We start from the raw sequence: 16,323 nt of genomic DNA, 5'->3' as shown, positions 1-16,323 counted from the left end.
TATAGGTCCCCCCTTTCCCCACTCACGACCCCTCACTGGTCACTGTCCCTCACAATGTCTCTGGGCCCCTCCAGACCAAGGTGAAGGTCGACTTCTCCGCACACGGGCGGTTGAACGAACCCCTGGCTGACGTGCTCCAAACGTGCACGTCGCGTACCGGGGACAGCTGCTGCAGCGCACACCTCCTTGCCAAGCAAAGCGGGCAAAGCAATGCGCGGCTTGCAAAGCGCGCGAGGCCCAAGGTGCGACCCGTACGCGGCCTTGTAGACGTTGAGGCGAACTGTGCCGGACGCTTGGTTCCGTGCACGAACCCACGGCAACTTGACGTGTAATCGGTAATTACCCCGCGCAGGTAACTCCTTTCGCCAGACGGGCTTTCAAACGCAGCATCCCCCACGCTGCTCAATATCGACACCGCTCGCGTCGGAGCTGGGCGAGGAAGAAGAAGATCGCCACTTCTCCCGGACCTCGTGTCTTTTCTTCTTCCGTTTCCGGTCTCCTTTTCCCCAGAAGGGCTCCTGACCCTTTAATCACAACAACCTTTAATCGAATAAACATTAATAAGCAATGACCTGAATAGTAATTCACATAAATTCACATAAATCCGTAACAATTATAAACATAGAAGTCTATAATGCCTCTATTTTCTAAATCTCCCAATATCTCCCCCAGACCAGCAAGCCCATCATGGAGAAGCGGAGGCGAGCAAGAATCAACGACAGCCTCAACCAGCTTAAGGCCCTCATGCTGGACGCACTCAATAAGGACGTGAGTGAAACTTGAACCTATTGTTATCATGTGGTCCCATAGTTGTGCCAAATGGAAAGGTTTGTCGAGTATTCAGTGAGTTCATCAGTCAGGGAATTACACCTGTCAAAGTACAACCACAAGCCATAGCTCAGATGTTGTATAGTGGTTGCACCTGGAATAATAAAGCTAAAACCATAAACGCCCACCTGGTGGGTACCTGTAAGGTGCATATATAGTAACTGTAAGAATATGCAACAAGCGTAAGGTTACTGACAGACCATGGATGCCCTACAAAATCCTGGGACAGCTTTTCACATGAAACATGAGTCCAACTGTTTCATCTGAAACATGGATCTTAAAGATTCCTTTAATCTCTGGGCAGATTATGAATTGTCTTTCATGGTTCTTGTGTATAGGGATCAACACCTTGCTTCATACAAACTGTTATATGTCTGCAAGTGCTCAGACAGTTATGGTAGTTCAAATGACAAATCATATCATGTATTTCTACATTTTCTTGAAATGTATCTATTTCCCTCCTTCCTACTGCCTCCCACAATCCCCTCTTCTTCCCCAGACATCCAGGCACTCAAAGCTAGAGAAAGCAGACATTCTGGAAATGACCGTAAAGCACTTACAGAACATCCAGTGCACACACATCAACAGTAAGCAGAAATGTAACTTTGATGACAACGTGGCTATCTCATTGTTGCAATAGTAAACTAGAGCTTCCAGGGAAGCAGAACTCAACTGAACTGACTGAACAACTTTAAAGTAGGTCGGGTCTCACATGCCAAGTTTGATGAAAATGTGTCAATATATGTGGACGCTAGATTGTTAACATCGTTTCAGAGCTGAAAAAATATGCCGGCCTATGGCGGCCATTTTGTGACAGATCGAGTTGACAAGCGATAGCAACCTACCTTGTGTGGTAAGAGTCTCACACACCAAGTTTGATCAAAATCCATAAATATTTGTGGACGTTAAAGTCTTAACGTCGTTCCAGAGCTGAAAACAATATGGCGGCCTATGGCCGCCATTTTGTGACGGATCGGGTTGGAATGCAATAGCAACCTACCTTGTGTGGTAAGGGTTAAACACTCTAAGTTTGATCAAAATCTGTTAATATTTGTGGACGCTAGAGTGTTAACGTCGTTTTCATGACCAAAAACAAAATGGTCGCCTAAGTCCGCCATTTTTCAACGGATCGGGCTGAAATGTAATACCAACGTGGTCCTTGGGGTAAGGATGCTGCATGTCAAGTTTGATCAGAATCGGTTGATATTTGTGGACGCTGGAGTGTTAACGTCGAAAAGTTAACGGACGACAGACGACAGACGACGACGACGACAGACGACGACGACAGACGACGGACGCCGGAGGATTCAGTATGTGATGAACTCAACTGGACGGTAGTCTAGTTGAGTTAAAAAGGAGTTAAACTTAAGATTGACTACTTTTGAGAAGTATACCAATGTTTATGACTATGCATTGTCTCAGCAGAAATGATCATTAATATCATTGTGGCATCAAAGACTCAACATGTGGCATCAGCTATGAAACTGAGCTCTTTGAATATCCTTTCACAGGTACACTTTCTGAGCCGGCTAACCTGGGCCACTACCGGGCCGGATACAGTGCCTGTGCAGCTGAGGTGGGCCGCTTTGTGGCCTCGTGTGAAGATGTGGCCCTACCTGTGAGAACTCGCCTGCTTGCACACCTGAACGACTGTGTTTCCGGCCTGCCAGCACAACGACCTTTGGATAACTATCCGGAAGTTGACAATCCCCCATCAAGAGAAAGCCCTCAAGCAAAGCTGAAGGCAAGTCTCGCAGTTTTAGAGAGGGTGATGGACATGTAATGGAAACGTTTTAAAGTGTTGTCCATCGTGAGTGGCTCACTTTGCTGATTTACATCATCCATGCATGAACAAGGTAAACATAGTCATGCCAACAATATTGAGGAGTCGGTATAACATGATTTTACAGACTCTCCGAGATGTCTATCCGATGGTGTCCTTCACAAAGAGTAGGCGAGCTAATTCCAAAAACCGGCGACAAAAATCTCCGGTACCCTTAATAAATTCATAATTCTTGTTGGAGCTGGAACCTCCTCAGTCGAACGCCAGGCCAGGCCAGGCCAGCTGGTTCATGAAAGACTTGGTCCAAACATTCCCCAGTCCACCCCATGAGAAGGTGGGAATAATTGCAGCGATAAAAAACAACATCCAACATATCTCATACACCTTAGTGGAACCTGGTTTTAAACTTCATTTTTGTACCAGTGTAAATGTTAGAGCGTCTGTTCCGAGTCTGGAAGGTTTACACTATAGACCATGGCAGAGTTATACCAAAGACTTAAAACGGTGCTGCTTCTTTACTTGACGTTCAGCATTTAAAGGATAAGAGCACGGACCATCCCCATAGATTGGCGGCCATGGGGAGAAGGAAATTCCTCCTTAGGAAACGCCGCGCTGAATGCTGTGAGAAAGGCGGCGCCATTGTTGTGCCGTCGCTGGTACCCAGAGTACTCCGGGAAGTGACGGCACTCCCCCCAAGCTCAATGGCTGTGTTGTGTCTCGTTTATTCCTCTGTATGTCCATGTGTGTTTGGCAGCTCCACTATGAGCCTCAGAAGAGAGATTAAGAAGAACCACTCCTTTCACATCATCAGACGCATAGGGCTGCTGAGACAGATTTTCCTTGGCCAGGGGGCACAATCCTGGAAGATCTCCAATCTGTACCTGAAAGTATTAAGGTCACGTTCTTAGTGCGGTTGTCCCAGTCAGGTTGTCCAGAGGTCGCATCGTGGTCCTGTGGGAGTCCAGCCTAGTACAAGTACCTAGTACCTAGTACCTAGTACTCACCACATTCAAAACATCACTCAAGACCCACCTGTTCAACACTGCATTCAACATTCAACCCACAGCATTTAACCCCTGACTATCTCTTCTCCTTCTCCCTCCTTTTGCTTTAAATATTTCCCTATTGATTTTTGTCTTTTTGCAATTGTTGTTTTCATGTATTGTTATGCATTATGTTTTGCACTCTGTCAAAGCGCCTTTGGGCTTCTGGAAAAGCGCTATACAAAATAAATGAATTATTATTATTATTATTATTACAAGTTCAACCTTATCCTCACCTCCTCTTCTCCCATTCCACTTCCTATAAAACATTTTCTTTCATCGTCCTCTCCTGTCATCGATTGTTTCTTTTTCATCAAACTCTTCACCGACAATACGTCAAATATTTCAATAAAGTCTTTTTTTCACAGTTACCTGAGAATTCAGATTGTTTCAAAAATCCGGAATCATAAGGATATTTATTTTACAATCGTATTTTAATAATTGCTCAAATTGTGAACTACTGACACGCACACACACATCAATTATTATGTGTAGGTCTCTTTGAATGTGTCTTAAGATAGACACCGATTTCAGTACAATACCATGTGGTATTTATCATGCACATTAGTATGTGCTTCAATAGTATGCGTTATGTCATATATCATGCACATTAGTATGTATGTGGTACATCATGTGGTATATCATGTATGTGGTATATCATGCACAATGCACATAGCATGTGGTATATCATGTATGTGGTATATCATGCACATAGTATGTGGTATATCATGCACATTAGTATGTGCTTCAATAGTATGCAGTATGTCATACATCATGCACATTAGTATGTATGTGGTATATCATGTGGTATATCATGTATGTGGTATATCATGTGTGTATTCAGCAGCATATCTGAATACTACTACTACTACTGGACATCATACTCAGCAGCATATCATGCACATAGTGTGTGGTATATCATGTATGTGGTATATCATGCATGTGGTACATCATGCACATAGTATGTGGTATATCATGCACATTAGTATGTGCTTCAATAGTATGTGGTATGTCATGTGGTAGATCATGTATGTGGTATATCATGTATGTGGTATATCATGCACATAGTATGTGGTATATCATGCACATTAGTATGTGCTTCAATAGTTTGTGGTATGTAATATATCATGCACATTAGTATGTATGTGGTATATCATGTGGTATATCATGTATGTGGTATATCATGCACATAGTATGTGGTATATCATGCACATAGTATGTGGTATATCATGCACATTAGTATGTGCTTCAATAGTATGTGGTCTTGTGGTGTAAACCACTGATTTCTTGTGTCTCCAAAGAAAAAAGTTAAGTGGGGCATTAAATCTGGACTACAATGGTGAAGAATTAATGTTGATGAAGGTTGCACAACACCAAAAGCAGAAGCACAAACCTCACAGATCACGAGAGATTTTCAATGAAAGAAAATAATTACAAATTATTATTATTATTATTATTATTATAATTATTATTTACTAATTATCACTTAAAATTTGTAAAAAAAAAATTCTCGTATCCGGATCCGTATTCAGATCTTCACCAAAATCGAATCGGCTTGTTCTTGTCACCTATCCAACTCATCCACCAGTTTTGTCATAACCCGCCCATAACTTTTTGAGATATCGTGCTATATATCGTTTTTGGACCTCAATGGTAAAGAATAACTCAAAAAATTCTAGTATCTGTATCCGGATGCAAATCTTCACCAAAACCCCATAAATTTGTTGCTGTCACACACCAAACCTGTCCACAAAATTTCGTCTGAATCCATCCATAACCTTTTGAGATATCCTGCTTACAAACAGACAGACAGACAAACAGACAAACAACCAAGAAAGTTGTCACACACAGCATGATACTTGCGAAATCCAAATAAACAACATGCTTCCAGCTTTTGATTGGTGAACTAATTCAGTGACAGTGACCCAATAGCAAAGTATTGGTCTGTCTGTGTGTGTGTGTGTTGCCATTTTTCTCAGAGATGGCTGAACGGATCCTCGTCAAACTTTCAGAGGTTCATCAGTGAGTGCCTGGGGGTGTTTTTTGCAAAAAAAAAAGAGTTCATTTAAAGACATTATTTTAAAAATCGCTCTATAGTGCCTAAGCCTTTTTGATTAATGACAGTTATGTACAAGTACATATTCGCATAAATAAATACAAAACAATTACCAGACATTTGAACACAAATAATCAAACAATTCCAGAAGCGTTCGAAGTTGGTGGTAAGGCTTCTTCTTCTTCTTCCTGAACGTCATCATACTCAACTCAGAAACGTGATGAACGGCACATTCAGCAGCATATATTCAACGAAAAGGTAAAATGATGATTTGACATTTGTGATGGATTCTGATTTGGATGTAATTGCTTTTCCATTATATTTGCCCTCCTTTCAAATATGTTAATGTTTCTTTTTCTCTTGAGCAACGCCGGGTACTCCAGCTATAAACGCTTATATACTTTACTCGGGGTACAAATACAAATACAACTTTGGCTGGGGGGTATCATAGGCTATGTGGCCGTGGCCTCATGCAGGGATCTGGGGGGCCAGGGGAGGGATTTAAATTATCGATGTAAATGTGTACTGTGTAGCGTCACCTGGTGATGGTGGCAGAGGGTATTACAATTTTCTTTTTTACCTGGGCAACACAGGTTAAATCACTCTTTGCACAGGAACATTTTTACGCCTTCCCTTTCCCCCTCCCCACCCTCCCCCCCCTCGCCCCCCCCCACCCTTCGCCAAAACGCCTGTCAATGCCAGCCCTCCCCCCCCAAAGATGTATATGTAGTATAACTTTCCCCTCCCTCTCCCCTCAACTCTCCTCCCCTCCCCCTTCCACAACCCCCACTTCCTTCCTCGCCCCTCCCTCTCCTACCTCCCCCCTCCCCCCCGACAATGCCGGGTGCTCCTGCTAGTGGTCTATAAGAGTGTTAAGAGGTCAAAAGATCTAAAATTCTAAAGCGGAATTTCCAATAGTAGTTTGGGGTTTAAAGGAATCTAATGGGTTTGAAGGTCTAAAGATCAATGGGTCTAAGTGGTCTAAAGGGTGCAAATGTCTTCTAGAGTCAAAGGGGTGTGAAGGGTCTTAAAAGGTCTCAAGGGGTCTAAGGTGTCTTAAGGGTATTAATGGGTGTTATGGTTATAAATGGTCTTCAGGGTCTTAAAGGGTCTAAAGTTTCTTCGGTCCTATGGGTCTAAAGTGTCTATGCTAAAGGGTCTTAGGGTTCTAATTGGTCCTATGGGTCTTAAGGGGCTTTGGGGTATTTAGTGCATTAAAGGGTTTCTCAGGACTCTTGGGGGTATAAATGTTCTTAGGGTTTTTAATGATCTTAGCGGTATAAAGATTCTTAGGGGTATTAATGGTCTTTGGGGTTTTAGGCATCTTCGAGGGTTTTAAGTGTCTTAAAAGGTTGTAAAGGGTCTTAGGTGTTTTGAAAGGTCTTAAAGGTTCTAAGGGGTCTATTGGGTCTAAAATATCTAAGGATTAGTGGGTCTAAAGGGTTTAAATGTTTTCAGGAATCTAAAGGGTCTTGAAAGGTCAAAAATGGAGTTAAGGAGTCTAAAGCATATAAATTGGGTCAAAGCAGTCTCAAGGGTATAAAGGTGGGGAAAAGGGTCTAAGGGGAGTGTAAAGGATCTTAAAGGACCTAAAATCGTCGAAAGGGGTCGAAATGGTCTGAAGGTCTACATGTCTAATAGTCCATAATTAATAGACCTACAGTGCCTATAGAAAGTCTACACCCCCTTTCAAAATTTTCACCTTCTGTTGCCTTATAACTTGGAATTAAAATGCATTAAACCAGACTTTTCCATCTTTATTTACACATCATAACCCACAACTTCCAAGTGAAAAACAAATTCTACAAACTTCAGAAAATGAATTAAAAATACAAAACTAGATTATCTTGGTTGGATAAGTGTCCACCCCCCTGAGTTAAATACTTAGTGGAAGCATCTTTGACAGCAATTACAGCTGTGAGTCTGTTGGGATAGATCTCAACCAACTTTGCACACCTTGATTGGGCAATATTTTCCCATTGTTATGTACAAAACTGCAAGCTCAGTAAAGTTGCATGGGGAGCGTTGATGCACAGCAAGCTTTGTCATGCCACACATTTTTGATCAGATTTAGGTCAGGGCTCTGACTGGGCCACTCAAGGACATTTCTCTTTTTGTTCCTTAGCCACTCCAGTGTAGCGTTGGCTGTGTGCTTCGGGTCGTTGTCATGCTGAAAGATAAACTTCCGTCCCAATTTCAGCTTTCTTGCAGAGGGCAGCAGGTTTTCCTCCAGGATTTCTATGTTTTGCTCCATTCATTTTCCTTTCCATCCGGATCAGTGCTCCAGTCCCTGTTGATGAGAAACATCCCCATAACATGATTCTGCCACCACCATGCTTTACAGTAGGGATGGTGTTCTTTGGGTGATGTGCTGTGTTGGCCTTGAGAAGGGTGAAAACATATACAGAGAACATACAGAGAGGGGTAAAAACCTAAGAGATTTTTCCCAGTTATTGACTAGAAAACATAAGTAAAAAATAGAAATAAAAGAAATGAAAAATATTTGCTCTGATTCTGGACTGTTGAAACACCCTGCATAATGCAATTTTGTATATTGTATCAAAATGAAATCACCATATCGACATTTCATTGTTGTGTTGCTTTGTTTTTTTTTCATATCCAACAGGCAGCACACCTGTGTGGTATGTTCCCTACAAACAGTGGCATGGTTGCCTGTGTTTTCATCCCATCGAACACAGGCTTCCAAGACCAAACCAATCCTGTGGGAAGTCTTTCCAAACCTCCATCCGAATCTCCCACCTCAAACGCAGCATCACCAGTTTCCATCGACATTATGCGAGACCCAATGAGCCTAGCAGAACACTGGGAACTCCCATCCAAGCCTGTTTGGAGGCCTTGGTAGCTGTTTACAGTCCTTTAATATGATAATCTTACTTAATGGTTTGAGAAGAATATGAGGTTCACATGTAAATGGTTGGGATTGACAAGGATGGAGAAATTGAAGTAAGGCCACTCATAAGCTGATGTTTTTATAAACAGGGTCTGAACAACAATTTGCTGATGCTTAAAAACGATATACATACATTTGTCTCTAAATAATCAAAAAACAATCGTTTCTGCTTCTGTAAAAAAAAAAAAGCTCTGGAAATGAAACTCGAGCTACGGTGTTGCCGATGCTACCAAGTGTTTTATATTATTTTGGAATGATGAGCTTGGTATTTAACTTCGTTTTATTCTTATACTACAACTTATACTACTACTACTACTAATGCTACATTTCTGTGCTTTTTTTTTTTTTTTTTTTTTTTCTATACTGAATCGAGGCTCGTGAAAGAGCTAACATTTATTTCACAAACAAATCAACCAGACAAACAAAATATATAAAAAGAGGGAGCGGAAGACAAGATGGGGAGAGAAGGGGAAGCACACAAACACAACATTTGAGAGCAGGGAGATTTTTTTTTTAAATTGTTACCCCACGCACGCAAAGTGAAAGGCGGAATTAAGCAATTGGTTCACTTCTGGCTGTCCTGCACACAAATGTGAGTTTATAATCGAGGAACAACTTCATTTCAAAATTTGGCCTGATCATGCATGCGCAGGGAGCAGTTCGATATTTCTTTACTCTGTCGGCCTGTGTGGCAGTCAAACAAAATTGAAAATAATTCAAAACAGGAAACCAACTATTTTTAGGGACGTAATAAAGGACACAAACAACAGGCACTAACGTAACGTGTTAAATAAGGTGGTGTAAAAGATTCCGCATCAACAGCGGTAAACGTCCAAAAAAAAAATCCCCCTATGACCTTTTTAAAAATCTTTATTTTTTTCCCATTGAATTATATACTTGAACACTGGGGAACACAAATATCCTTTTAGCACTTTCAAAACCCTTCCGTTTAGCAGTACTTGAACAAAATATTATGGCATTTTACATCATCATGACCATAAAAAATTGTCAAATTTGTCACTCGTTGACCCCACCCATGTTCTCGTTTCTCAAGGCAGCGCAGGGTAAGGTCTTCTATGAACACTCTATTTAGAATGGAGTTCGTTCAAGGAAGATATCTAATCCATGTTTGTCAGTTTTATGCTTCGACCAATATCTATCTATAATTCCAGCAATCTCTGTGTGTGTGTGTGTGTGTCTGTCTGTGTGTTTGTTTGTCTGTGACCGCTGTTTCTCGACAACCACGGGTCCGATATACTTGAAACTTGCCAGGTATATTGCTGGGGACCCGAGGATGTGCCTTTTCAAGGTTTCATATTAATCGGACAATTACTTACCGAGCGATGTCCAAAAAACGATTCAACCAATCAGAGAGCAGCGAACTAGCGCGTGTGCCGAACGTGGCGGACACACTCTGCCTCGGATGGCACATTTGAGAGCGTATTCATTTATTTCACGTTTGCAAACTATGTTGGCGCTATGTTGGCGTTAAACGATGTTTTAAAACTAATAAAAACGAATTTGCGATTCATTCGCTTTCCTGCGCGTTTGTGTACGCGATGGCGATTTCTTTACCAAACTCCGGAAGCCGTTCGCTTTGGACCGAACCATTTCATGTAAATAGAGGGGGGGGTTCTGTGGTCGTTGCGAATGGACCAAACCATTCATGTAAATAGAGGGGGGGGATTGTCACTGTACTCGCAAGCCGTTCGCCGTTCGCTTTGGCGTTGCGAATGGACCAAACCATTTCATGTAAATAGAGGGGGGGGATATAATTTTAGATAGATATATAGTACGGGCATATATATAGTACGGGCATGCCCTAGTATTTATAATTTCAATATGATGTAGGTGTTTGAAAAGGGACACAAACAAAGGATGTGTTTGCTATCAATATCTTTCAACTGTTAATGCTAACGGAATGCTCAGGAAGCGGAAGCTCAGGAAGCGGATTTAAACGACAATGGTTATACCAGAAACGACTACTATTTCTATTTTCTACTACTACTACTACTACTACTACTACTACTACTACTAAGACTACTACTACTACTACTATTACGAATACTACTACTACTACTACGACTACTACTACGACTACTAAGACTACTACTACTACTACTATTATTACGAATACTACTACTATTACGAATACTACGAATACTCCAAAATGAGCCTCGACTTGGTATGCAAAAAAAAAAAAATACTACGAATACTACTACTACTACTACTACTACTACTACTACTAATACTACGAATACTACTACTACGACTACTAAGATTACTACTACTACTACTATTACGAATACTACTACTATTACGAATACTACGAATACTCCAAAATGAGCCTCGACTTGGTATGCAAAAAAAAAAAAATACTACTACTACTACTACTACTACTACGACTACTACTACTACTACTATTACGAATACTACGAATACTACTACTACTACTACTACTACTACTACTACTACTACGACTACTACTACTACTACTACTCATTCTTCTTCTTAAACAGCTCTAATTATACTCACCTTCTTATGTGGTTGGCCGAAGGGGAGGTTTTGGCCCAAATCTTTCACCAATGGGCTAATCAGGCCTGCCATTCGATTGGAGATGATTTGAGGATAACCAGAGATAACTCGCCTGTTCTTCATAATTTACTCTTTGGGATCTTTAATTAAGTCCACCAACTAATGCTAGCAGAAGGAACACCCAGTAAGTAATGTCTGAGCTATGACACACTCAGTTATGCAACACCAAGCCTGTGAAACACCAATCTAGCAATTTATTGTGATGTCGGGAATGAAACCCAGATGAAACAGCTCTATCTGTAAACCATCCTGTTACAGGTATGCGACCTGTGTACCTGTGGACACTACCCAACTACCAGACATTGCTGTACAACGTTTTAATAGTTTACGGATGTTACGTTATATTCATCATTTCACGGTTTGAAATTCTGCCCTTCAAAATATCTTTCTTTCCTTGTCTCGTTATACTCCTTGTTTCACCATTCTTGATTTAAGAAATAACGAATTTGTGACATCAGACTATTTACAAAGTTTAGCACTGGAATCTATTATACAGTATATCCTGGCAGTAGAACTATTTATCCCTCTGTTGATTTTCATTGAATGTCAGGATATCTTCGGTTAGAATATACTTTTTCAAATGTTTTTTGAAAATAATTCAAAAAAATATGTCGGAACATTTCCAGACCCACATTCCAACTATGCCTGGTGTTGGCTTAACTGTCAACGTGGCTGGCTTAAGGTCCTAGGGTCTTGAGTTCAAGCTCCTATCATGCTGCTAAATTGACACCAGGTGGGTCGACTCAGCATATCATCCGTCTGAGGTTGGCAAAATGAGTACCAGCCAGCTGGTAAGGGGGCACTGCATCAGTGGCACAGCAGCCAAGTAGCCAAAGGCTGCATACTGATAAATCAATTCCAACTATGACATAATTGATGATAAACCAGTTATTTTTTATGTGGCCTAACTGAAAAATGTATTCCAGATCTTGTAAAATTATAAATGAGGATGTTAAATCCATATATCCAGTTTGAGAATGTTAGTTATTAGTTAGAATCTTCTAAACAATTCTGATGTACCTTATTCTGTTACAGAATGTCGATGTAGCCAACGCAGTTTCTTGGCAAGAGTTATAGGGATTTGGAATTTGTTCATGGTGCCGGCGATCGCTCGCCTACTCTTCACGAAAGACACTGTGTGATCTTTAATGTCCACAAACTAACGCCGGCAGACGGGACGTCCTGTTTGACATCCATCCAAGGGACGGCACACACATTGATCAATCACCTTGTCTGTGAAACACCAGGATGGTAGGTTAAATCTGGGTCGGGATTTGAACTTCCTGCCAGCCCTCTAAATAATTACAGTACATTAAAAGCCTCTTCTGTGTGAATGCGGATTACTGAGTTTGAGGGTATATTTACAGTGGGTAAAAATCATGGGGATGTTGGAATTGGGGTCAATTGATGGGAAGGTGCTGTGTGATTGGTAGGGTAGTGGAGAGCAGGGGTAGATGGTTAAGAATATTCATCACCGATTATGACGTCATAAGACTCATGCATGGCATCATATGTGCTTTACTTTCAAGTGATGGTAAAGTTGTTATAACAAGTCTACCTTACTAAACAGTGCCTTAGCCTCTAACTTATTTTGGAGTTTGGATTTTTATAAAACTGTGTGAGGTTTAGACATTTTTTAAATTTTTATAAAACTGTGCCAGTACTGTATTTGTATATTTTGTACACAAATATATAATTTGTTGTAACGCGTTTGACTTTTCATTTGAAGACAATGAATTGAGCACCAACAACTCAAAGTGGATAAAGACTTCAGATAAAACATTTCGTCCTTTCATAAATGCCAATCTTGATTGTTAGGAAGGTTCTTTCACATCACTTTTCAAGTCTGCAGATTTAGTCCCAGTGTTCTGGGTGACATTACTCACGTTATATCCAAGCCTGCTCGGATGTTTTTTTGCATAATGAGACCAAGGGAAACGTCACCAGAGGCACCAAAACTGGACCTTTCACGCCAATTTTGCCACCATGAGGCAAAGACATCTGTTTTCTGCACGAGGTTCAAAGAGCCTTTTGAGCTTTATCGAGAGTAAAAGCAGTTGTTTGGGAAGATGCCATATACCAGCTGTAACCAACGCCTCCGCAGGCAGCTCACTTGGCCTGGCACGCTCAAAGAGCCAGGAGGAGCGGATGGGCGGAGGAGGCTTTAGAGGGATGGACAGAGCTCTTTGGTTGCACCATATGGATGTTCCACGGTTGTAAATTCATCAACGAGATCTTTTTTTGCTCGTCGTTTGGACACGGTGGAAGCACGTACCACACGCCAATACCTGAGCGATAACCTCTGCGGAATTTACTTTCTCCACTACCAGTAAATCAACTGTCCCACAAACTGCAATATGGATAACTTAAAGGTTTTGAAAGATGTCGAGGAGCTCGACAAAAGGGAAAAAAATTACGAGCGATTCTGATCTGAATGGTTATTAAAGATAAGGAAGTATGTTGTTGCTGAAGTAAGTTGCACCAAAGTTTGTTTCCTTGATGGAATTGCTGTTTAACAAAGTACAAACGAGATTGTGTAAATTTCGGTTCCATTGGAGCCTTTGTGCAATCGGTCGTGACACACATGCAATCGGTTGCTTGTGTCCATCAATGGCAGTCATGGACTTTGGTTCCTGCAAACACTTCCACTGGTCCGTGGCCGGTCCGTCTGTCCTCATTTGGTGATCACAGCATGGGACACGACTGGACCGGCAGGGCCGTAAACGAGCGTGGCTCGACGACGCAACATTAGAGGACAGAAAAATTTCTGGTGAAAGCACTTCGGAGAAAGAACGATGGCCTGGCTAACCAGTAACCACGAGCTCTTTGTGGCACAGGTTTCTTGAAGCCATCACCTCCCCCCTTCATTATGCCTTCCTTTTTGCAGTTAATCTAAAGCTGTTCCCGCCATAAACCTGGACTAGTGTCCTGCTTACTTTTCTCTGCGGCTCCACCAAGTCCCTAAAAATGTCCCATAGGTAAACAGTGACCTCCCCTTTTTGTTCTCTGCTGGGATTAGCATGCCTGGACAGAAAGTAAAGCATTTGCAATTTGAGGTCCTTCCTTATCATATAGATTAGTCCAAGCATTCTCCTTTCTTGTTCTTCATCCTGCATTTTCATTCTACAATGTTACTTACAGGTTATTGATATACCGTGGGACTTATACAGTTTATCAAATGACTCCTTCACATCAAAGGACGTATTCTGCATAAAGTATAGACAATATACGTATTTTAAGCAAGAGAAAACGAGTTGCGATAATTATTTACCACTGAAATGTATGGGGGGTTGGGACAATTGGGTTCTTCCTGAAAACCCCTTTATATGCATGACGACGAGAATCCAGCTATTTCCGAATCCACTGGTCTGAGACTAAGACAGTTCTGAGACTGAGAATCCACTGTTCCACCTAGTTCCTAGATACACAAATCAATTTTCCTACCTTATCTCTTTCGCCTCTAACCTGATATTCAATTTCTCTCTCTCTGTTGTCTGAAGCACATTACCTTCATCTTCTCCAGACTCGTCTTCAGTCGATGATTCTCAAACATCTCCTTCCACTCCTTGGATCTTCCTGCTTGCTCTCCGCGACTATTGCCAGGCCGTCTGCATATACAGACTTGGCATTTAATATGGAATTTTTTTTTTCTTGACTTGGGTTTACTTTCTTAACTCAGTATATCAATACAGTGAGTTTCTTTTACACTTTGGTGATTTATTTGTTAAAAGAACCATGTCACTGATTGTCTGTCGCAGCAAGAAGTCAACAACAGGATTATATCACAGGTGGCGTGGCAAAATGTACGGACAGGTGCATTTGATGATTGGCTTCACAGTCGGGTATACAAGGGTTGTTGCGTTCTGTATTAGTGGAAAACAACTGCTGCACATCTCCTAAAGATATTGCCGCTTCCTCTGGAGATGGTCCGTCAACTCGACAATGCTGTTTGTCATGGAGTGGTGGCTTTACGAAATTACGGCATGAAACAGCATGCTATTGCTCGGCAGTATGGCATCACTCAAGGTCAGGTGTCAAAGAATCTGAAACGAAATGCTCAGAGGGGTGTCCCTACCCCAATACCGAGGCCAGGACGTCTCCACAGAACCACAAGGAGGGATGATCGCCAGCTGCACCGGTTAGTCCGCAATGGCCGTACCAAGTCAGCTAATCGGCTTAGAGCTGAGTGGCAGCAACTGACAAATGTGCCTGTATCCAGAAAGCTAGTCAACCAACGACTGGTTCAAGCAGGCTATCGTGCCAGGCATCCCCTGAGAAAGCCACGCCTGACCAGACAACACCACCAGCGCCGATTGCAGTGGGCCAGAGAGCACCGTCAATGGCAGCCAGGACACTGGAATCACGTGATCTTCAGTGACGAGTCTAGATTTCTGGTCTATCGTCAAGATGGTCGCATCCGAGTGTGCAGACAAGTGCATGAAGCCTACAACAAAGATTGTATAGTGCCAAGAGTCCAAGCTGGAGGTGGTGGGGTGAACGTTTGGGCTGCTTTTCATGCAGGGGGAAAAACTGTTCTGAATGGAAACCTGAACCAGTTCAAGCACAGGGCCATTCTGGAAGAAACATTGCTTCCATTTGCTCGTGCAGCCTTTCGAGGAAACTTTATCTTCCAAGATGACAATGCACGGCCTCATCGTGCTCGCATGATCCAACACTTTCTTGCTGACCGTGGTGTAGAGCATATGGAGTGGTCTGCCATGTCCCCGGATATGAATCCGATCGAGAACTTGTGGGCAGAATTAACGCGTCAAATCGACCACTTAGACCAGCAGCCGACCTCTGTGCGTGAATTGCAGCAGGCTATTGTCACTGCATGGCAAGCGATTCCTGTCCAAACCGTGGCAAATCTCGTGAACAGCATGCCTCAACGTGTACGTGCTCTCCTGAATGCTCGTGGGGGTTACACGAAGTACTGAACTGTAATTTTACTGTCCGTAATCCCAGTTGTAATTTAACTTTTGTTTTTGCTAAAAAAAATTTTGGCTAATGTGCAAAATAAAGAGATACTTCTGGAAAACGTACAGAAGTTTAACGCAGTACTGTCCATGAATTGAGTTCGATATCAGTTTACATCACTTTCAACGAT

The 16,323-nt window shown here is 41.9% G+C and overlaps 1 protein-coding gene across 2 annotated transcripts in view; it reads left to right on the top strand.

Annotated features, from left to right (window-relative positions):
* LOC137430014 (transcription factor HES-4-like) overlaps positions 1-12,926 on the top strand; it is a 164,397-nt gene extending 151,471 nt beyond the window's left edge. For both annotated transcript variants that reach the window (XM_078779469.1, XM_068120471.2), the window contains exons 2-6: positions 673-768; positions 1,328-1,415; positions 2,340-2,576; positions 8,341-8,569; positions 12,252-12,926. In XM_078779469.1, the coding sequence (XP_078635595.1) occupies positions 673-768; positions 1,328-1,415; positions 2,340-2,576; positions 8,341-8,569; position 12,252 (651 nt within the window). In that variant the 3' untranslated portion in view covers positions 12,253-12,926. The remainder of the gene's footprint in view (positions 1-672; positions 769-1,327; positions 1,416-2,339; positions 2,577-8,340; positions 8,570-12,251) is intronic.
* Positions 12,927-16,323: the final 3,397 nt, after the last annotated feature.

This window comes from Myxine glutinosa, chromosome 6, assembly GCF_964187855.1.
Source record: "Myxine glutinosa chromosome 6, kmMyxGlut1.1, whole genome shotgun sequence".
NCBI lineage: Eukaryota > Metazoa > Chordata > Myxini > Myxiniformes > Myxinidae > Myxine > Myxine glutinosa.
This window is presented reverse-complemented; position numbering and strand designations above follow the sequence as displayed.